General features: G+C 49.3%; 1 protein-coding gene and 1 non-coding gene across 2 annotated transcripts; one reads left to right on the top strand and one right to left on the bottom strand.

Annotated features, from left to right (window-relative positions):
* The first annotated feature begins 394 nt into the window (after positions 1-394).
* LOC6550396 (dopamine D2-like receptor) lies at positions 395-21,808 on the top strand. Its single transcript, XM_026981955.1, has 10 exons — positions 395-568; positions 1,874-2,981; positions 3,747-3,937; positions 17,525-17,634; positions 17,711-17,963; positions 18,373-18,671; positions 19,744-20,019; positions 21,075-21,209; positions 21,360-21,460; positions 21,564-21,808. The coding sequence occupies exons 1-10, from the start codon at positions 395-397 to the stop codon at positions 21,773-21,775; spliced, it is 2,859 nt and encodes a 952-aa protein (XP_026837756.1). The 3' UTR covers positions 21,776-21,808.
* Positions 5,276-5,347, bottom strand: Trnap-cgg. The gene has a single exon. It is a non-coding gene; the product is annotated as a tRNA-Pro (tRNA).
* Positions 21,809-22,400: the final 592 nt, after the last annotated feature.

Here is a 22,400-nt window from a genome sequence, read left to right as displayed (position 1 = left end):
TCGCTGCAGAAATGCACTGCATCCCAATTCGGAAGTCTGGTTGCTCGTGTCGGGTGTTGGAGATGCAGTTTTCAAGTGCCGCTGTATGAAGTTACATATCGCAGAGGGATGTCTTCAGTTATGCGACTATGCCATGTGCCTTCAATTTGCCTAAGCCCAGTCCAACGCCTGGATCTCAGTTAGATTTACCAACGCCTAGACCGATCGATTAGGCCTTGCTTCCCTGCAGCCCAAATGTGCCGGCTTGGTTTGCAGTGAGTCCGGCGGCTTGACGATTCCGTGTTCCTGTCACCGGGGCGTCCAATTGCGACTGTCCGTTGTCCGTTGTCCGTTGGCCGTTGTCCGTTGGCTGTTGTTCGTTGTCCGTTGTCCGTTGTGCGTTGTCCAAAGTCTGATGTGTGCCAACAATGATACGGATGTAATTGACCAGACAATACCGAAGGCAGTCGCCCGACTTATGCGGTTGCATGTGGATTGCGGTGTTCCGGGGCCAGGAAGCGACACCCAGTCCGAGTGCCAGTCCAGTCCGTATCCTTGGTGCTCCGACTACGGCGTGCTTTATGGTTGCGTGCGGCTGGCGCATATTCAAAGGCATCGCTCAAGCGAAAGTGAAATTAATTACTCGACTTCGGCTGAGCTGGGCTCCTGAGTTGCTGACTGGCAACCCAGTTCCTGGGTTCTGCACTGCAGGTTGCTCTGGGTCTCGCTTCGGTTCGGTTGGCTGGACTTGCGTTGAGTTGAATTGAGCTGGGCCGAGTTGAGTTGAGTCGAGTCCAGTTGAGTCGAGCTGGGTTCTGGTGCTAAGTTCTGCTGGCGTAATTAATGAAAAAGCCCGGACACGTCCGAGCGGCACTGCGCCACTTGGATGGCCTTCCTGCCGCTCGTCGCCTGGAAGTGTGCCAGAATTAGATTAGTGTCAGCCGTCTGGCACTGCAGCTCTCGGATCTCTGCCTCCGATCCGGCATCGCAAGTCCCAAGTCCAGAATCCGGAACCCAGAACCCAGAGTGGGAATCCCCGAGAAGCCGGAAAGCAGGGAGCAGGGGAACTTAAGTCCACTCCGATCCGATTACCTTTGACCTCAGCCAACTCGAGACGGAGCCCCATCCCCTCTCATTAGGCCATCTTTTAATTATGGCCCATCGACTCGGGGGCTTTAATCAGCGCCAATTGGCAAATACAAAAGCGAAAATTGCAAAATGTGTAAAAGCAAGACAGCGTCGGGAAGAGGGCGTGGCACGTCGGAATGGGTTGGCTGGGCGAGGGACACAAAAACCTTTTGCTAATTTAATTAAATTACACAATTTTCGCTGTCGCTTTTTGTAGAATAATTGGCAATAAATTGATTAAAGAGTTAATTAAACATGCGGCCATGGCAGTTGGGCAAAGGGGCCCTACGTTCAAAGGGGGCGTGGAATGTGGGATGCTGTGTTGGTGGGGCGTGGTCAAGCGGATAGATAATTGCAGGGGCGCAAAGTACGCGACTTGCTGAGTTTCGGTGTGTTGCAAATGCAACAAAGGTGCATGCAAATTGAAAGCGGGGAAAACGACTTTGGATTTTAGATCGTGTAATAAGATTATGTGAAAAGAGCCATGGGAATTTTCTAAATAGCTTAGGGGGATTTATCAAATTGCACAACTTTAAGCCGACTAATTGGGTTTGCAGTTTCCTTCTGGGTAGCACTTCCCTGTCTCAAGGAGAATTGTGCATCGCTCGGCATCTTCATTATAATACGCAACAGATCTTTTTGTTCAAGCTTCCTGACCTTTAAACTCGCTCTTCTCTTCCTCTCTTTCGCCGCAGCACAAGGAAACATGCCGCTGGCGTTGCAGGAGTCGCAGCTCGCCTCCGCTGCCACGCCCCCGCCCCACTAGAGGTTGAGCCCATTCGATTGGCGGCGGGGAATCAGCAGCAGCGGAACCGGCGGCACCGGCGGCACCGGCGGAACCGGCGGCACCATGGCAGCCCAGCCATTGAGCAGCACGGCGGCAACAACTGCGGCGGCAACCACATCGGCGACCCTCAGCACAGCCGCTGCTTCCACCTCGACCACGGCAGCCCCAGCCGCGGGAGCCACGTGGATGCACCACCACCTGGCGGTGGAAGCGGACGGCTCTCATCCGGCGAACGGCAGCGATGCGCAGGCAGGCGTTGAGGGCCCCACAATGCCAGCCGGCTACTTGCCGCTCTACGAGGATGTGGAAACGGCGGCGGAGGACGCCGGCTACGCGCTGATCGATGACATCAGCGAGTGGCTGTTGGGTTCGGTGGGCGGCGAGGTGGCAGTGGGCGGGTCCGAGAACAGTACGTCCTTGGCGGTGACGGGCGCCAACGGAACCCAGGCCTGGCTGGAGGCACTGAACAGCACGCAGCCCACCCAGAGCAACTCCAGTGCGGACGACGGGGAGCGCGGGCGGTACTCGCTGCGCAGCTTTGTGGAGCAACAGCTGGCGGGCGGAGGAGGGGCAGAGGGAGCTGGCGATGGCGGCGATGCTGGCATCGCGCTGATCGACAGCGGCGAGGAGGCGGCCCTGGACAATGTGGCGGATGCGGAAACGGACTACGGCATGCTGGGCGGCTTCGGCGATGCCGAGCTGCTCCAGCGGGCAGCAGCGGCGCTGGGCAATCGAACGGCGCCCTCGACCACCAGTTACGATGGGGGTGGCTCCGGGGACGTGGGCGGTGCTGGCGGTGCTGGCGGACTGGCCGGAACGGCGGGCGGAGGCACAGGCGGAGCAGGAGGCTCAGGGGGCAGCACCTTCATGCTGCTGCTCGAAAACTTTAACGATTATTTTCCCAACTACAATGGGAGCACGGTTTCGGGAACAAGCACCATTGCGCCGGGAGTGGCCATCACGGGGAGCAGGGGCAGCGGACTGCTCCTCGAGCAGAACCTGACGGGACTGTACCTCGACGGCTACCGGATGAACTGCACCAACGAGACGCTTAACATGACCGACTCCTGCGGCGAGCTGAGAGTGGGTGAGTTCGGAACAGGATTTTCATGCAGAACCATTAAATATTACTATATGCAAATAATCAGCAGAAGTACACTTGATTCTTCAACTCATTAGATATCTTTAGATATGATTGATCATATGATCATGAAGTATCTTTTAAGTTACACAAAGCATTCACTCCAAGGCCACTGAAAGCTACGTTAAATGCTTCTTTAAACTTGAGCTATAGTAACTTATTTAGTTATAATATATTTAGTTCGATAGTAGGACGATTTAGTTAAGAACAGCATACCGTAGGCTTCCAAGATTTCCTCATCTATAAGGATGTTCCAGTAGAAATCAGCATCTACCTCTAATAGGAAGAGTTTCATTTAAACTTCAAATTATAATAATAATAATAATAATAATAATATATAATTATATTTTTATAATTTGATTCAAAATCAAGGAGAAGTCATATTCTCCATGTTTTGCCTTTTCTAATGCGAGAAATCACAGCCATTATTTCCGCCGTAGCTGTTGGCACACATGTATCACTCCACATAAGATAGAATATATTAAAGACTGTAGAATCACGTCCTTGTTTGTGCTGCCGTCCTGAGAGGACAAGCATCGAACTTAGTTGTCAGTCAGAGTCCTGCTTTGTAGTTGACTTACGTGCCCGTTGAGCTGTCCAGGATGCACTGCAGGTTCTGCCAGGTGGACTTTGGCCAGGGAATTAGGGTGGCGGCAGAGGAGCCTGCGGGTGAATGCAACCCGAATGTAACTACAACTCGCTTCGTTTCAGTGGACCACAACTACTGGGCGCTTATCCTGATCCTGTTCCCCATCCTGACCCTCTTCGGCAACATCCTGGTCATCCTGTCCGTGTGCCGGGAGCGCTCCCTGCAGACGGTCACGAATTATTTTATAGTCTCGTTGGCCATCGCGGATCTCCTGGTCGCCGTGGTCGTGATGCCATTTGCTGTCTACTTTCTGGTAAGTTGCAAGCCATTAATATACATACTTATCTAATTTATATGTGCCACTGGCATGCTTTATGGTCGGAATATTGGGCAGATGAGTTCATTTGCCAATTTGCTGCCTGCGATTTTGGGTGTCGGAATCAAATGCAAAATTGCCAGCCATTTCCGTTTAATTTTATCAAGTGTTGGGTCATATAATAAATAAACACGCTCATAAATACCAATCAGGAGCCAGTGGAGCCCGCCACTTGTGTAATGGGGTCAGAGGTCACAGGGGGCGGAGGAGCGGAGGAGCGGAGGAGCGTAGCTTTTAAGTAAATTGGGGCCATTCAAGCAATAACATTCAATTTTCGGCGATGCTGGCGTATAAATCAATGTGTTTCCCCAGCAAATGTTCAAGGGAATGCGAAACCTAAAAAGGTGCTCTCACTATTGGGAAGGCACGAGAAAAGTTACACGGCAAGACACTTAAAAAAATGAACGTAGACAAATCCAAAAGAGGCTACATATGGGTGAGAATTTATTCATTTAGTTATAAAAGCAAACTTATTTGAAGCACAATTGAATGGTGAATGCATATTGCATATGCTAGTTGTGGAAAAATAATACTATTTTATTACAAATTATTATTATTTTTTTAGAATTAATGAAGTTTTAAGCGCGATTACCAAGGGCTATCAAATTTTGCGACTGTAAGTCAGAGAAGATCCTTCTTGGCCGACTGCCTTTGGCTTAAGCCGACGTATCTGTCATGCCGTATGATTGATTGCTCGATTGACTGACTGACGGACTGACTGACTGACTGACTGGCTGACAGACTGCCTGGGCAGCTCGCCTCGACCGCCAGGACATCCAGGACTCAGTGGGCCGACTGACAGATTGATGGCAGTGCCTCGTCCACTGCGGTGCCTCATCAGCATTCGGATTTTGGATTCCGGAATGCGGCGCATTAGCCAGGGATTACAGACGGCGTAGGCGATCGCTCCCAAGGCGCTGTAGGCATCTATCCATATGCCATACGGCCATGTAGTGTGCTTCTTAATTGGTGGCTAGCCACGCCTGTCATGGCTGCCACAATTAATTGCGTGCATATTTAATCGCCGGCAAATTGTGCCAAATTTGCGTTGCAATATTAAAATCCTCGCAGGTCAAATGAAATTAACAACCGTCACCCACACTGACAGCGCTGGTGGACAGCAACAAAAGTGCAAACTGTCACACAAATGGGATAATAATTGAATGTGGGTTCTGTCCGCCTGCAGAAGACTGACCCACCAGGAGTATCGGGAAGAATTATTCATATGCGAGAGCGGAAGTAAAAAGGCAAGAAAGTGAAAAGCGGCAAAAACTCGGGCTCGTCCGGGAGTTGAACCCGGGACCTCTCGCACCCGAAGCGAGAATCATACCCCTAGACCAACGAGCCGCTTGAAGGACGGCCTGTCGAGATGGGGTCAAAAAGAGGGAGAGGGAGAGGGCGCGGCAGAGGGAGAGGGAGACAGGCAGTCGCAGAACTGGCCACTTCAGTGCAAATTAAATGCCGTTTGTGCTTCACCAGCAAATTATTGGCCACCGCCGTTGTTGACTTTCTAATGACGCACGCCCACTGAAAATCACAGCAAATTAACTTGTCATTAAGTGCATCAGTCGGCCCACCTGTGCAAGTGTCGGCTTTTAATTACCCACTCACCCACTCACCCATTTAACCCCCCACCACAAACACACACACGAGTATGCCCGCCCACCTGTCAGTGGCAGACACATCGTCTCCATTGCCAACTTTCGACGGCGAAAGTGATTTGAAACCCGAGATTTTGCGCAGTCACTCGTGCGGTCTCTTTCTTTTCGGCGCGATCTCTCGTTGCCCATCTCTCTCGCTCTCTCGCTCTAATTCATGCTAGTCCTCTCTTTCTGCCCAGAATTGCGGTGTTAAGTTGGTTAGACAATGAATTTCAAAAGTGACACTAAACAGGACGTCACATGGATTTCAATTGGCCATAAAATTGTGGTCCTGTGCTTTTTTCGAATGCAATTTCCTCTAAATTTCGGAATTTCCTTCTAAAACAAATGCATACTTTTCGGCGGCACTATAAATAAATATAAATTCTAGATAAAAACGAAGGTTAGCCTTAACATTTTTCAAATTATTCAAAGAAAACCATTGGAAAAGGGGTGAGACAATGGTAAATATTTTTCGGAATCTCCCAAATACCAAGTACGATTTAACTCAATTCTTGACGGTTTTCCAAGGGACACACGCACACACACAGCCACACACTCACGCTCACCAACACATTCCCACGCGGACACACATGAAAATTGATTTAGTTAAGAGGATTTGCGTCAACAACAGCACAATAAGTGGGTAGTAACACGGTCCAGTGCGATGCGAAGGAAATGGGAAATGCGAGCTGGTCAAAGGGGTGGTGGGTGGCTGTGGGCGGTGGGAGGTGGGAGGTGGGCGGTGGGTGGCTGCTGGAGATTGGTGGCTGAAGGTAAGGAAGATTGCGAGCCCTCTGCGCTCTTTGTGTGCGTTGGCATTTGTGCCGGATAGCACTTAACTCATAAAAATGTGCGCAACAAAGGTTGAGGTATCCACCGCTCGGTGACTCCCTGTCCCACCCACTGGGGGCTATGCCCCACCAGCAACGCCCCACCAACAAAAAAGAAGGCAGAAGCAACAAGAGAGAGCCCGGGGCGTAACGGACGAGATGCCAACAATGGAGAATTATTGCTTATGACACAAGCCAGCGGACAAACGGGCAGATGGAGGAGGCTCCTGCTCGTCCCGCTCGTCCCGCTCGTCCGGCTCCGCCTGTCAGCGGTGGGCGTGGCTGGACATACACGCACACACGCCCATTTAGAAGCGCTGCTCCCACGAATGTTGACGCTGATGTTCTTTGGGCACAGGACATGGCTCGTTTTAACTCGCGGCTTAAACAAATATACAAACATGTTTGCCTGCCCCACGCCACGTGTGTGTGTGCGTGTGTGCGCGAGTGTGTGTGTGTGTGTGGGGGGCACTGCTTTTCTATTTTAAGTGGTTGTATATGTCAGTTGAAAGCTTTTGTTGACATTCAAGTGGTCATTGAAAGTGTAAAAGCGTGCACACTGGACCTGGACTGAATGGGAAACTGGGAAGCTGGGAAGCTGCACGAAGGGCAGAAGCTGGGCAGGAGCGGAGGAACTCGCTAACTGAAAGAAAATATCACCGGAAATGGTGATCAAATCGGTTTTTTACGGCCCCTCCACTGGGAAACCAGTAAGCTATGTTTGGTATTGCAGCAAATACTAAATACTACGGGAGGTTTCCCTGCTTTTTCCCTGTGTAGGATCGGTAAGCTGGCTTCATGTTCGGGACACTAATCTTATCAGAGCTGCTTTTGCCTTTCGTGTGGCAACGGGTACGGGATATCTCCGATTCCCTTCCTAATGCTCCTTTGCTCCATTGCTCTGCTCCCTCTGGAAGCTTAAGCTGCGTTGTTAATTGCTTCTGTATGCAGCTTGGCCAATGCCGTCGTGCTGAATGATGGCCAGAGGACAACACAAGGCATCTCCCGGCGACCCAATGTAATGGGTGAAAGGCTCTAGTCAGGGTATATCGCATCCCAGGCAGGCTCGCCATTCGGGCACCTGTGCAAAGCTCGCAAACGGGCAGCCAAATAAACATTATAATTCAATATAATCTAAAAGAAGTTTTAATATTACCTGCCAGCATCGAGAGTCCTTTGAAGTCCTGAGCAGGTCAGAATGGTACCCATTACAATCCGCTCGGATTGTTATCTACGCTGCTTCATGTGCAGGCGCTCTCACTTGTGGGTAGCTGGGAAAATGTGTATTTCCCCGGCCCACGGGGCGTATGAGCGACGTCGAGTGCTCTGAAAACAGCCTTTAATGGCAATTGTCAATCGTTCAGGTCTGCTGAATCGCTGCCCTCGTCCTTGCGCATCGCCCACACTTGAGAGGCTGTAAAGAGGCAGCAGAAATTGCCATAAGTTCATGGCAAAAATAAATAATCTGATTAATGTACGCTCACAATCACGGACTTACGCACACACACACGCACACACGCACACACTGGGCCACTTGAGCCACTTGAAGCGCAGGCCAAAGGACTCGCAGCGAGTCCTGGCCACCCGGCGGAGTGGAGAGCGGAGAAGTATCTGGCAGCCGGATATGCGGCAACGATAACGGTACTTAATCAGCCTTTGACCCAGAAAGAGCCGCTTAGGAAAACGGAGTTGCGTGGCCGATGAAAATGGCACTCGGTGACAGTGATTTCGGCACCAAGTTGTGCTGATACAGACCTATTTTCAGCACGACTTCTCGGCCGACTTTTCTTCTTTAAATAGATATGCGAGTAATCTTTTCTCAAACTAGAAAAAATAACGCTTAATATTAGTTCATACTGCAGGACAACTATCACACATTTCAGACTACAGAAGTATTTATTTCGGCAGACATTTAGACCCAAAACGCGAGTTCAGCTTAAATGGGTTAATGGAAGTCGCATTTCACAGACGCACCACCTAGATATTTAGCACGGGAAAATGTTTGTGCACGGTGCTGTGGAAAAACCTCTGGCCACTTAAACCGCAATTTTTATTCAAATTGCATAAACATGCGACATGTGTGATTCTCTCGGAAACGTGTTCTCCCCAAAACCACACACGTTGGCAACACAAAAGCCAAGAATGCAGTTGGCCCATACAGGGCCATGTGTAAACATAGTTCTCAACGCATAGAACCCGGCCATTTACCAATTTCCATTTTGTTATCCTGTGTAATCACATTCTGTGCAGTGTCACTGACATGGCCAAGTGTCGTCAACCCCTTGTTGATTATGCATGCCTTTGATAATTGGATCGATTGGGAATTGGCTTTGAGTTCTGGCCGACACAACAGGATGCTGGCTGGTCCCATAGGTGTCGGCGAAAAGTTTTCCGAGCCCTGCAAGTTTAAACTGGCCCGCAATGATTCTCGCAGTTTTCCGGAATGTGCGGCAGATGGAGGCAACATTTATGACTACTCCGGCAGCAGCAAAATAAAACTGCAAACAAGCTTGTAGTGGGCGTGGTCTTGCCACTCCCTGCCCACCGCCCACCTGTCCACCTGGCTGCCTGGCAACCTGGCAACCTGGCTACCTGGCCACCCGGGGCCAGAAACTGCCAAACTACACAAAAACTGTTTCCATGTGGCAGGCAATAAAAAGAGTTTTCCGCAACTTGTTCCAGGACTGGCCAGGCAAATAAGGGAAAAGCAATGTGAAGTGGAGCCGGAGGAGCAGGAGGAGCAGGAGGCGAAGGGCAAGTGGGTGGCAATCCGGATGAGGAGTCGAGCTGAGTGGGGGGCGTAAAGTTTTTTAATTTTAATGGCCATTTAAAAGGTTGCAGGCAAATACTTGGCCCGGCTTAAGTGCCGCTCATCGGTGGAGGTGACGTTGGGTCCATTCGGTTCATTACTGGCCCCCGAGCTCAAGGACCTCCATGTCCTGTCATCTGGGATCCGCACTCATTTGGGCCACTGCCAAGACTCGAAAGCCTTTTCCCTGCATTCCGGCCATCCACTTGAGCGAAGAGTGCTCCACGACGATGCGGTTAAAATGCCGGCAAGTGGCTAAGCAAACGGGCTGCGGCAAAAGCAGCCCGTAAACACCCGAAAAGTTGCACTTAGGGATGCAAGACGATACAAGATGCAGTGACATATCGAGAACACATATCGCATCCCATGCTCAGTGCTCTAAAAACACCATCTATCCACTTAATCCATTTAATCCATTTAAGTCCATTTGAGAAGTTAAAGTATGCCGTGGTAGCTTGGGTACTGAGTACTCACAATCGGATTAAGGGAATAGCCGTATATTTTGGCCATAATAAAAACTGTTGGGAAAATAGCATAAAAAAGCTTTATAAGTGCAATAGCATAAGCTGGAGTACTGAAACTCAAGTTATTTGTTAAAAATACTCCATCGAGGTAAGCAAATCCATGAAAAACATGTGTGGAGCGGCACATAAAGTTGGGGAAATGCATATAAAGCCATGGCGAATATCGCCTCTTAAAAGGATACGTTTTGCCATCCCTAGATGGCCGCTTATGCGAGTCCTGTAGCCTGCAGTGAGCCCTGTTCAGCCTCCTTTGGCTGCAGAAACAATTTGTTGACTAAGCCAACTTGAATGCGCCCGAAAGCAGGCAACGCTTTGTTCTCAGCACTTTGCTGGTGGATACATGTGTGTGTGTGCGCATCCCAGTGTATCCTTATAAATCCTTGTCAGGCAGCGAACCGCACTGAGCCGCACTGAACCGCAGGCCGCACATCAATTCAAATAAATAATCTAACAGCATGAAATCGGCCGAGGGCAGAAACTTTTCAGCTGCTCCGGCGGATGGCGGATGGCGGATTCAAGTGGGTGGGCTAAATGGCCGCTATAAAAAGTATGGCCTGCAATCTTCTCCACTTTCACTTCCCCTCTAGGAAACAGCGACCTACGACCTCTGACCTTTCCCCGACCTGACCCGACGGCAGCCATCTCCGGCACGCATGCGAGTTAAAGCGCGCACTTCCGGCCGGATTGAAGACCACGGACCGCAGATTTCGGTTTCTGGTCGCCCTTTCACCCAGCGGTGCCTGAATAATTAACACAGATTTTGATTTGCCCCAAGCCCTGCAGTCCCAGTGCCAGTCCCAATCGGATTCCCCGTCCAAACTGCCATTACAATATGGAAAGAGGCGAGATTCAATCAGCGAACGGATGGATGTCTTCTTCGCCGGCTGGCGAGCGTATTTTATTACCGCTTTCGTGCACGATGGCCATATAAATATCCAATATCCAGGCGAAAATATGCCGCCGAGGGCCTGGAAAAGTCATCTTAAAACAGAATTTCCCCCGACGCTAATGACAACTAATTTGTTGCAACAACAACCATAAAAGGCCGTGGAGACAGCAAACGAATCTCGAACGCACACCCGTATGTGCACACGCCCATATTTATTTACATATATATATGTATATACCTCTGCTTATATAATACATTCGACACATAATGTGTACAAGTAAGCAGCTACTTGGCCTTCGGGGCCAAGTCCGAGGCTATTAAAAATGGCGCACAAAAACGCCAAATTGTTGCGACAGCGCCAGGGAAAGAGACGGCAGCACCGGAAGTGAGTGAGATAGGGCGTAAACACATACGCATACAGCTGCGCGTATACCCAGGCAGACAATAAACTTAATAAATAAGTCAATTAATTGCCCTGAGCTTCTCATGGGGCACAGCAACGAGCCAGAAGCAACAGCATCAAGTGCCTGCCACTTGGCTAAAAGCCTGAGCCGCCCACTTTCGCCCAGCCTCTCCCACTTTCCCCCAGTGTATGCGCGGCTATGTGTGTGTGCGTGTCTATTACGGCAGCCAGTTCAATTAACATTGTCTGGCTGCGTGGCATAAGAAAATGTACGCGAAACTCGTTTAATAGTCGCCAGCTCCTTGGCTTTGACACTGTCGAGGTTACGCTAACTTTATTACCAGCGCTGCAAAATTATCTATGGCTGCTGCACTACACTGCGAGAATTTAATGTCAGTGTCAGAAAATGAGTTGGAAGTTAGATTCAAGTCTTGCGTCCTTTCCGCTGCAATTAGCGGATGGCCCTGCATCCAGATCCCAGTGCGACCAGTGCAGCTCCGCTGTCCATTTTCCATTTCCCATTTCCCGTTTTCCGCACTTTATGTACTTTGAAATATTAAAGCGCAAACGGCAGCCAGTCGCGAGTGCAGCATTTGGCAGCATAAACAAATTATTTGATGACTTTTACGCAGCTCACCTCCCACATGGCGCACAAGAGCTCCTCTGCCGCCCGTTTTCCAGGATCTCGATGTCCTTAGACGTCTTGTTTTGCGGTTGGTGTCGCCTCTTTTCGGGGATTTCTGCTGGGTTGCATGGCCGGCCACTAAGTAAACTTTAATGGCGGCCATAAAATAGGCAAAAAGGGGCGCGCCCACAGACACACACACACACACACACGTATCCTTGTGTATTATGCGCGTGGCATAAAACCAAAGACCACGAATAAGGATATAAACAGCAAGGAGCGGGATCAGCGAGAAGGAAACGACGGCCAATCCTTAGCAGCATATTTTGCAGCTGCTGTGACATTTTTATGCTAAGCAGTCGCCAAATTATGAAAATTCGTAAAAAGCCAAATGTTATGGCATCCTGCCAGACAGAGATAGATGCTACCACACACACACACACACACACACACACATTGGCACAGCAGCCTTGGCCAGCTTTTCCTTTGGCTTATCGCTCCGCAACTAAACTCCTTGCCGCTGAGTCGTTTATCATCTCGTTCCCAGAACGACAACTACTTTTGACAGGAAAAAGAAAAGCCTGTTTCCCGGATGGATGCGGGAAAAGCTCGATTAGTGAAAAGGATTGACTCTACCGGAAGATACCTCACTATTTGGTACTTCCATCGGTGTAATAATGTTTTAGGTAACTAAGCCTACTGCAGTTCGAATGGTTTAATAGTGTGCAATATTAAGCACCAAGCTATGCAACCAACTTTGAGAAGTAGTTGCCTCTAAAGCTTCGAATCCAACGTGTGGCGGTGCCCGAAGTGGAAATACCTGGAGCTAGTTTTTAACAGTACGTGGATAACGAGTTTAACTGAGTAGGGAGTGACCCGAGAAGCATTTCTGGGCTCTAATGAGGCGATAATGAAGCTGTCCGGCCGAAAGCGGGCTTAGCCAATGCCCAAGGAGCAGGAGTTCGAAAGCGAACCCAAATCAGGCAAACTTGCCATCTCAGTTTGACACTTAGGTTGGGGGCTCGTTGCCAACTATTTCCTGCGCCACAAAGTGGGCACAATTTGTTACGCATGCTCTGCCTGCCACGCCCACCAGGCCACCTGCCATCCACCGCCCACCACCCACCGCCCACTCTGCGGTTGCCCAGTGAAGTATCAAAAATCTGTTTGAAGTTGAATTTGCCCTGGCAAATAAAAAACGCTGGCAAGAAGCAGAGCTGACAGGATCTGACTGTTCTCCTGCCATTTTGCAAGCGGAAAGCGGAGAGCGGAAAGCGGAGAAAAGGGTTGTCAGGTTGCGTTGGTTTTATTTGGGCAAATTTTCCCTGTGTCTACTTTCGGTTTTATAATTAATTTTAAAAAGCTTTTAATGGCTGGCACGCGTTCGTTTGGCATAGAGCAAAGCCTGCAGCTCCCCTCCCATTCGCAAGGACCCTTTCCCTTTGAAGCCGCAGTCCTGAAACCCTTCAGCGGAGGGCGGAGGTGGCAAGTCAAGGGCTCCTAATTGACTTGCCAATGGGGAAGGATGGCCGAGGATTGGACACACCACTTAATCGGGGCACAACTTGTCGGGTCCTCGAAAAAACTCAAAACCAAATCGGACCAGATCCGCCATTTTTGTGTACCTAAGCATCCCTTTTTTGGGATGTTATTGATATTTATTAATATTTTACTATTTTGTGATGGAGGTTGTTGATACCAACCATTAACTAACATGCTCAGTACGAAAATAACTCCCAATATCATATCAAATCGCTTTGCGGAGTTTTGTGTTTTGGGAAGCACTTTTGCCAGCTTGTATACTGAGCCTTACTTTTGATCCTAAAAATAATGCGGATGCCAGTATTTTTAGACGAAAGCAAACTCCAGGAAACAGGAAAAACAGCAGCGATAGACTGGGCGTCTTAAATGACAAAGTTCCCAAAGTGGGGCTCAATGACACTTTCGTGTTGTCCCTGACTACCTGGCGCCCATGTATCTGGGGCCCAATGCGGTAGAGAGAAGTTTTGCAGTGGCGACGCCCCTGCTGCTCCACTGAGCAATTTTGGGGCCACTTTCAATTCACTAACAATTTAAGTGACGCCTGGGGCCGTCAAACTTTTAATAGCCAAAACGAGGAGCAGCAGCCGCAGCGGCAGCACGAAAAGGACGAATAGCTGAGCGGGCCGGAAGGACCTGTAACGTAGGACACGTGCGTCAGGGCCCGGGGTCTTTTATGGGTTCCAGAGCGCGGGATCCCGTCTCCCGAGTCCTGGTGGAATGCATGACGCACATGGCGCCGTCGCAGGAGTGGGAGGAGGTGGGAGGCGGTGGGGTGCAAGGTCAAGGCTGCTGCGACTGCTACAAAGTAATTCGTTTCCGCTTCCGCTTCATTACCCTCGCCGCCTCGCACGCCCAACAGCACTCAGAAAAAAATCAGAGTCGGTGGCGGGGCAAATAAAACAGAGCGAGCGATGCGATGCGAAGCGAAATGAAATAAATCGAGACTGGTAAATAAAATTCGCAATTGACAGGCATAAAGGAAATGGCACACACAGTTGGCTGCAAGGATATCCAGGATACACAGGCAGGCGCTCGGACGAGTCGTCACCACCACCGAACGCCAATGCCACCTGGCAAATGCTTATAAGCAAATACAAACAGGCAAATATCAACAACGAATCCTGCGGGGTGGGCGGCGATCAGGGGGGCGGGGCTGGCGTAATGACGGCTAATTAACGCGTCCTTGGCCGTCGACTTGTTGAGTGCTGCACTGCAGCAGGAGCTCTGCTCTGAAAGGAGGCACACAGACTACTGCCACTTGCTAAACCCTCAATTTTCCAGCTTTCTGGCCAATATTGCTCTTAATTAACAAGCACCTCCTTTTCTGCTAACAGAAAATCATTGAAAAGAATGCCGGTTAAGGGCGCCAGTTTTGTAGCAACTATTTTAATCTCCAAGAACTTCCCGTGCCATAGTTTTGTAAACTCAATTTTTGACCTGTCAAGCCAATGACGTAGCTACATTCTGCTGACCCTCTCCGGGCAGGAAAATCTGTGAGGAAACTTGGACCACAGAGCCTCACTGCAATTGGTGGAAAGAACATTTAGGATATTTTTGGCAGGGTTTCAAAAATTGGACAAGCTGATTAGCTTAAATTCGAGCTTCGGCCCTGTTTGCACAGGAGTCTGATGAACTTTTCGCCGTATAGAGTGCGTTGAAACGCTTCCCAGTGGGTTTTATTTCAGCTTTTGGCCAAATCACCACCCCTCAAGCGCCTCACATGTGAGTGTGTTCCCTGATTTGTACAAATAGTTACTGCCCTCAGAAAAGGGGACTCCCCGCCTGCCATCCACTGAAAATTGGAGAGCATAGATACATAGTACCAAAGACATTGGAGTTGGAGTTCTGGTAATACTGAATAATAGTAAATTCGAGGGCTTTAAAATAGTGTGCAGTCGCCACAATAATGTTAAATTATTCACATAGCACCTGCTTTCCTGCGGTTTCTGTGTATTAAAATACTTTTTTTACATTCCCGTACATCCATTGTTTTGGACAAAGGCTCTACTTTCAAAGCAATAATGACCATTGAGTCGGCAAACAAAGCCTATTTTTTGAAAGCGGATCTGAAAGTTTTTCTGCGTGTACCTAGACACAAATCGATGCAATGTGTGTGTGTGTTTGTGCGGTATCCTTTGCTTTCTCTTCGTATCAGCGTGCAAACTATAAAAACCAGAAGCTCAATTATCAAAATGCTATGTGTGTTTGTTTGTTTGCTTGTGTGTGTGTGTGTTTGCCCTTGTGTGCGTGCGCTGCATGTGCGTGTGTGGGTGTCCCTGTCTCCTGCCGCCATTGTCCTGGTCCATTTCTTTGGATGCGAGGGAGAGAGCATCTGAAAGCTTTTCCCTTTGGGTTTTTGTGTGTGCGCTCGCCTTTGACTGTGCAAATAGATAAATTTATTTATTTTATGCCCTGCTGCAGAAACCACACACAAACACAAAAACACACAAACAACAGGCGCAGAGACGGCGATAGCATAGAAATTTTCTTTCTATTCCCGCTCTAAAATAAACCAGAGGCCAGGACGAGCAAAGGACGAAGGTGCGGAGCAGCAGGACAACCAGCTGCCGGCAGACAACTGACTTTAAATGCCTTTATGCTCGCAAAATACATAAATTGAACATTTTCGAACAGCCCAAAAAAGCCGATGTTTTCCGGTGGCGCGGGGCAGAGGGACACTTTCGCTGAATTGGAAATCGCTTCCACAATGCCCAATAGCCAGGCAGCATAGACCAGGGGCGTGGCCCTGGGGGCGGGCGAATGGGCTTGGAATAATATTAAAAAATTCAATGAAGCTTGCGGGGGAAAGTGCGAGAGCGAAAGAATCAAACGAAACCAATTCGCAGCGAACTTTTCAAGACTAAGCCGTAAATAATTCGGCAAATGCCACATTTGGTAGGCCAAAGCGACCATTTTGTGCACATAATAAATGGACAGATCACGAGCGCACGTAAGATTGGTTAATCGATTTCCAATGCGTTGGAGAATGCTTTAAAAGCCCGAAAGCCATTCACTTTCTGCCGGAAACTCTTGGCGCCTGCGGCAAGAACAACCAGGAAAGCAGTGAAGCTATCCAAATGTGGGACTCCACAAAAACATTCTGCGAGGATGACAGCAGCACAGTCTGCACTTTTATGTACACACACACTTCTGGCCAATACCTACGAATACATTATAAATTACAGTTCAGCTGCAGGCCACCAGACGCCGGGCGTACGCCTCGTATACGCAATGTGCCCAACAATGGACCTGGAAACAGGAAGCCAAGGGGAGCGGTAAAAAATGTCACATCCTCGCTTATGTAGTGTGCTCGTGTGTGTGTGTGTGTGTGTGGAGGGCGGAGGATGAGAATTCGTGCGTGTATCTTTATATCCAAAAGTTTTTGCCACTTTCTTTAGCCGAGCTCAACTTTTGTTATGCTCGCTTAGCTCCGGCTAAGGAGTCCGCAAGACTGCCCCGCTATTCCAGCACATTTCTAGGCTGCTTTCACTCGACTTTCACTCTCACATCTGCTTTCGCCCCGTTTCAAGTTTCAGTTTGTTTGTGTAATTTAGGCGCAAAACCGATTGGCGAAGAAAAACAAGATAGTACGTCACGGTCGATTTACACCGACTATGCGGCACTACGCGTCTAGTCACATAGATACATGTACATATGTGTGTGTGTAGTAAAAGTGCTTTAAAAATATTCACTGCTCAAAGCACTAAATCACTGATCACTGATTTCGGGCGTCTGACTACTCAAGTGCCACATCTTTTGGCGGTAAAGTACCAGTTACGCAGCAAGTGCTACTTTCCTACTAAAAATTCATATGCTAAAGCTTAAATACAGGTGTTTACGAACCTGCGGAGTATCCACACAATATACCCCGTGCACGGGTTATAGGGAGTGCACACGTGCAGCCACGCCACGTTGGGTTCACCCAAATGTATCCACATCAAGTTCGAGCCAACTGGTGGACCACTCGGCCTTTTTATGTGCTTTGTGTGCTACAAATTGTTTGGCTTGGGGAATTCCTGGCGTTTTTGTTAGAGGTTTTTATGGAGTCCGCACTCGGGCTGGGCCATAGATGCTGCCGGAGACGTCCATGCTGAGATAGAGTCCAAAACTAATTTGTGGCAGCAGGCGGGAAATGAGAAAATATTGTTATTAATATTCGACAAAGGGCGGGCATTCCGATACAGCTCCATTCCCGACTCGATTAAGTGCCCAACAAATGAAGTGTGCCCTCATCCACATCCACTTCCTCGTTCCTGCAGGTAAATGGAGCCTGGGCCCTGCCTGACGTCGTTTGTGATTTCTATATAGCCATGGATGTGATATGCTCTACTTCATCGATATTCAACTTAGTTGCCATCTCCATAGACAGGTGAGTCTGCAGCCCCTTCGTCGGCGATCCACATGAACCCACATTCACACTCACATTCCACGGATACATCCGACAGATACATCGCTGTGACACAGCCAATAAAGTACGCCAAGCACAAAAATAGCCGCCGCGTTTGCCTTACGATACTGCTGGTTTGGGCCATATCGGCTGCCATCGGCTCGCCGATAGTTCTGGGCCTCAACAACACGCCCAACCGCGAGCCCGATGTGTGCGCCTTCTACAACGCCGACTTCATACTCTACTCCTCGCTGAGCAGCTTCTACATACCCTGCATCATAATGGTGTTTCTCTACTGGAACATTTTCAAGGTGAGTAGCAGCATACAGATTTGTATTATTCCAAGTATTTTAGTTGCTCCAAACACTCCAACTTCGTACTAGCTACATAGATAACTAGAAATCACATTGTTTTTGAGTTCCTAGAGCGAGTTTTCCTACGGTTTTCCCTTTCCCCAACCATTTCAAGCGCTTTTATTAAAAGACCGCAATTAAAATCGGATTTTTCCGAGTCGAGTGGAATGAATATTGCTGGCGCAGATCCATGCTTTCTGTTTGTGCCCATTTGCTGCTGACTGCGGGGTGAATATCCGGAGGATGCAAGCGCAGCATGGCGGTGCCTAATCCGGTCTCCCCCGCAACCCGTGTCCCGCATCCCGTAGCGCGTTTCCTGTGTTTGCCATGCCGCATACTGTATTCCACCTCTCGAACCCACCCACAGGCGCTGAGGAGCCGGGCGCGGAAGCAGCGGGCGGCCCGCAAGCCCCACCTATCGGAGCTCACGGGCGGCAGCGTCATCGAGAACATCGCCCAGACCCGGCGCCTGGCGGAGACGGCCCTGGACAGCAGCCGCCACGCCAGCAGGATCTTGCCCGACGAGGCCGCCACCAACACGGCCAGCGGTTCCAACGAGGAGGAGGACGAGAACGCCATCTCGCCGGACATCGACGACTGCCACGTCATCGTGAACGACAAGTCCACCGAGTTCATGCTGGCCACCGTAGTCGAGGAGACGGGCAAGTGAGTGCTCATTTTACGATACCCCTTAGGTCTTTCTTGTTTCTTGGACCTTCCTTTGGCGGCTGACGTTACTTCTGGCATATAAACACGTTGGCGAGTCAGATTGGACGTATACATTTGCAAAACCCACTTATATCTAACGTGAATTTCGGCCAATTTCGCAGCAAACTCCAAACGTCTATCTCCGATGGCCCTGGAAAAGTTCGCAGCTCAGCAGTTTCGTTTCCGTGTCCGCATCCTTGTCCGCTTGCAACTTGCAACCTGGCAGCCTGGCAACCTGGCAACCCTGGCACGTGCCCCAAACACGTAAAAGATAAGCCTGTTTCTGCTGAGTGGTCTCCACTGCACTTCCTTCCAGACCAGCAGACCAGCAGACCAGCAGGCCAGCAGGCGATGCATGCCCATGGAAAACTGTCAATCTAATGGCAGGGTTCGTCCTGCCACGGCGGCACTCAATTGCCGACATAAAAGCGTGCTGCACTTTCAATCAGGTCCTGCAAAAAGGACCCCTGGCCCATCATCATCACCCGCATCCGTATCTTTTTCCCAATTCCTGGCTGAAACCGCCATTAAGTGCGAGCCTTAAGCGCAGCCAATTAGCATCCTGATGGCCTGCTTAATCCAATAAGGACATGAAATGAAACCATTAATGACAGGCCGGATGCACAAAGGGTTGGGATGGGCTCCGATCCGAACCGAACCGAACCGAACCGACCCGTTGGGCTGAGATGGGTGGCAACCAAGACCGCGAAACTTTACCGGCCCAAAGAAATCACAGCCAATAGCGGAGAAAAATAATTCTCAATAATTCAATTAATGCGTCACTTTATTAAAACTCAATCTCGCCTTGCTTTTAATTGACGTTGCGCCCCGATTTTCCGTCTTTTTCGTCCTTTTCTTCCTCCATCAACGCCGATCCTGCTGCTTCACCACCCGCCGCCCCAACGATGTCCGTCGTCCATCGTCCATCGCCGTTTGATTGATTGATGGATGGATGGTCGCGGCACCATTAATTGGAAAACACCACCGACACATCGGTCCACATCGCCACATTGCCATATCGCACTCGCAGCAGCGTTGTGGCCCAAATCACCACTCAGCCGCAGCTGGTCGTCGCCGATCCGAATGGTAATCATGATTCTGGTTATGCAGCCTCAAACGTTGACGATGTCCTTGCAGGCGTGGCGCCCGCCTCCGCCTCGGCAGCCACATCCGGCGCTCCGCGGAGCAGCGGCTCGCCGCCGGACAGTCCGCTGCCCAGTGGCGCCACCCTCCAGCGGTCCAGCGTCAGCAGCCAGCGGCGCCCCACCGGCGACGACTCGCCGAAGCGCGGCGAACCCGCCCTCAGGTCAGTCGGTGTCGATAGCTCCAGGTATTTGGCATTCAATCCGTAAGCCTGCCCCCGTAGACCGCCCACATAGATGGACGCGTAGTAACAGTTGGTGCACAGAGAAAAAATGCCCTATCCTAGTTATATAGTACCCTTCCCTACCGGATTACACAGCCCAGATAGACACTATTTAATGCACAGAAAGAGAAACCTACAATTAAGGCAGCTAGTATCCATAAGATACTAGCTAACTTATTTTATCGGAAACTAGAGCCGTTGCAAATTTACTTACAAAAAATACTTCCCATTATCAGTTACATTTATTTCGCTTCAATATCTAGATAGCTTACCGCATTGGCACTCATTTATTTAACACATTTTACTTTGAATTGAATATTTACCCAATTTTTGTGGACTTATTACTCGTTTTTGTAGCCCGACGAAATTAAGCTTGCATTGAAGTTTTTGCTCATAGTTTCATAATATAACTCATTAAGTAGTAGGTATTTAATCAGCTTACACTACACAACGTAGAAAATTAAAATTTCTTTAAGTGCACAAATCTACTGACATTATTTATGGACAAAACAGTAAATGAAAACAGACAAAGAGTTTGGCCGCATCAAAACTGTCACATCTTTTGTCCAAATTATTAATGTTTATAAAAATAGAAACTTTAATTAAATATGTCGGGTTATTGTGGTTGACTATTATATATATTATTATATATTATTTTATTTAAACAGATAGATTTGTAAATGCATATGTAAATAGCGAATCGCAGAAGTAGTTCCGCCACTTCTCACTACTTTTCATAATTATTAAGGGCATGTGTAGCAGCCTTACGAAAAGATCAATTGAATATTTGGTAGCCTGGTTGCACAATAGTTTGATTAAGTGGCTCTGCCAAAAAAACCCACGTTTGCCACAGACTTCTTGCGTAGTGAAATCTGACACTTAATCCTCGCACTCTGCGTGTCGAAATGTAGGCAATCAGGCCCAAAAATAGCACCAGTAGTACATAATGCCGCAGTTGAGTTCTCATTCCGAATCCGATCGACTTCCGTTCGCAGCGTCGCCATGAAGCCGCTGTCCTTTGTGCGGTACGGAGTGCAGGAGGCCATGACTTTGGCACGCAACGACTCGACGCTATCGACTACATCGAAAACGTCCTCGCGCAAGGATAAGAAGAACTCGCAGGCGTCAAGGTGAGTGACGCCGTCCATCGCCCCTAATTACAGTTATTAGTTTGGCCAGTTTATTGTGTTGGCCACCTCTCTCCTTTTCTGTGCTGATTTGTTTGTTTCGTTTTCCTTGGAAATGCAATACATACCTATTATCCTTCGCGTGGCGCACAGATTCACGATATACAAGGTGCACAAGGCCTCCAAAAAGAAACGCGAAAAGTCGTCGGCGAAAAAGGAGCGCAAGGCCACCAAAACACTGGCCATTGTTTTGGGTAAGTTCAAGTTGAGCCCCTCCACCGTTTAGGCCATGTCCTTGCGCCCTGCCATATCCTTATCCATATATGCCATCACATACGTGTGTATACCTTCGAACAGGTGTCTTCCTCTTCTGCTGGCTGCCGTTCTTCAGCTGCAACATCATGGACGCCATGTGCGCCAAGTTCAAGAAAGACTGCCGACCCGGGCTCACCGCCTACATGATGACCACCTGGCTGGGCTACATCAACAGCTTCGTGAACCCGGTGATCTACACGATATTCAATCCCGAGTTTCGCAAGGCCTTCAAGAAGATCATGCATATGGGGTGATTATCAGCGGCGAGCACGTCACCAGCAATAGCCAATTGGATGAGCGGTCCCTTGCGGAGTGGATCGTGTCCAGGAGCAGATGGCGCAGTGTGCCAAATGGCGGCAATCGAGGCAGCAGGGATCCCAATCGGGCTCCAGTTTCGTTTGTCGTTCGTTGCGTTTCCCAATAGCTTTAAGGTTCAGCTACTTGTGTAAATAGATCTGTACATACCACTTAACTAGATGCTACGTGGAGCGTGGAGCGAGGAGCGTGAAGGTTGCAGGTTGCAGGTTGGATTGCGAGCTGTAGGCTAGGTACAATTTTTAACAATTAGATTAGCTAACTCAAAGTAGCGATATAATCAACACAGCAAGCACGCGATTAAGATTCCAAAGTAGCCGTAAGCAACGCCAGGCATACGATTCGCTTCACCAGGATGGAGTAGGGTCCTCCAGAGTAGGCTGCTCCCACAACCTATCACATATCACGAGCCGCAAGCTATTCCTCCCACCCAAAGTCCAAAATCCAAGCCCCACGGCACACAGAACCCCTTCCGATTCCCACAATACGATTAGGTAAGCGAGTGTAAAGAAATTCATATCCCTAGAGGTCGGATTGTTCCACACCCATGCGAGGTGTCGGCAC

Source organism: Drosophila erecta, unplaced genomic scaffold (assembly GCF_003286155.1).
Source record: "Drosophila erecta strain 14021-0224.00,06,07 unplaced genomic scaffold, DereRS2 tig00000126-arrow-pilon, whole genome shotgun sequence".
NCBI lineage: Eukaryota > Metazoa > Arthropoda > Insecta > Diptera > Drosophilidae > Drosophila > Drosophila erecta.
Note: the sequence above shows the minus strand (reverse complement) of the source record. Positions and strands in the feature narration are given on the sequence as shown.

Coding starts and splice junctions, on each gene's coding strand:
- LOC6550396 (XM_026981955.1), top strand. CDS start 395: ATGTGTGCCAACAATGATACGGATGTAATTGACCAGACAATACCGAAG. Junction 2,982..3,746: donor CTGCGGCGAGCTGAGAGTGG/GTGAGTTCGGAA, acceptor GCTTCGTTTCAG/TGGACCACAACTACTGGGCG. Junction 21,461..21,563: donor AACACTGGCCATTGTTTTGG/GTAAGTTCAAGT, acceptor ACCTTCGAACAG/GTGTCTTCCTCTTCTGCTGG.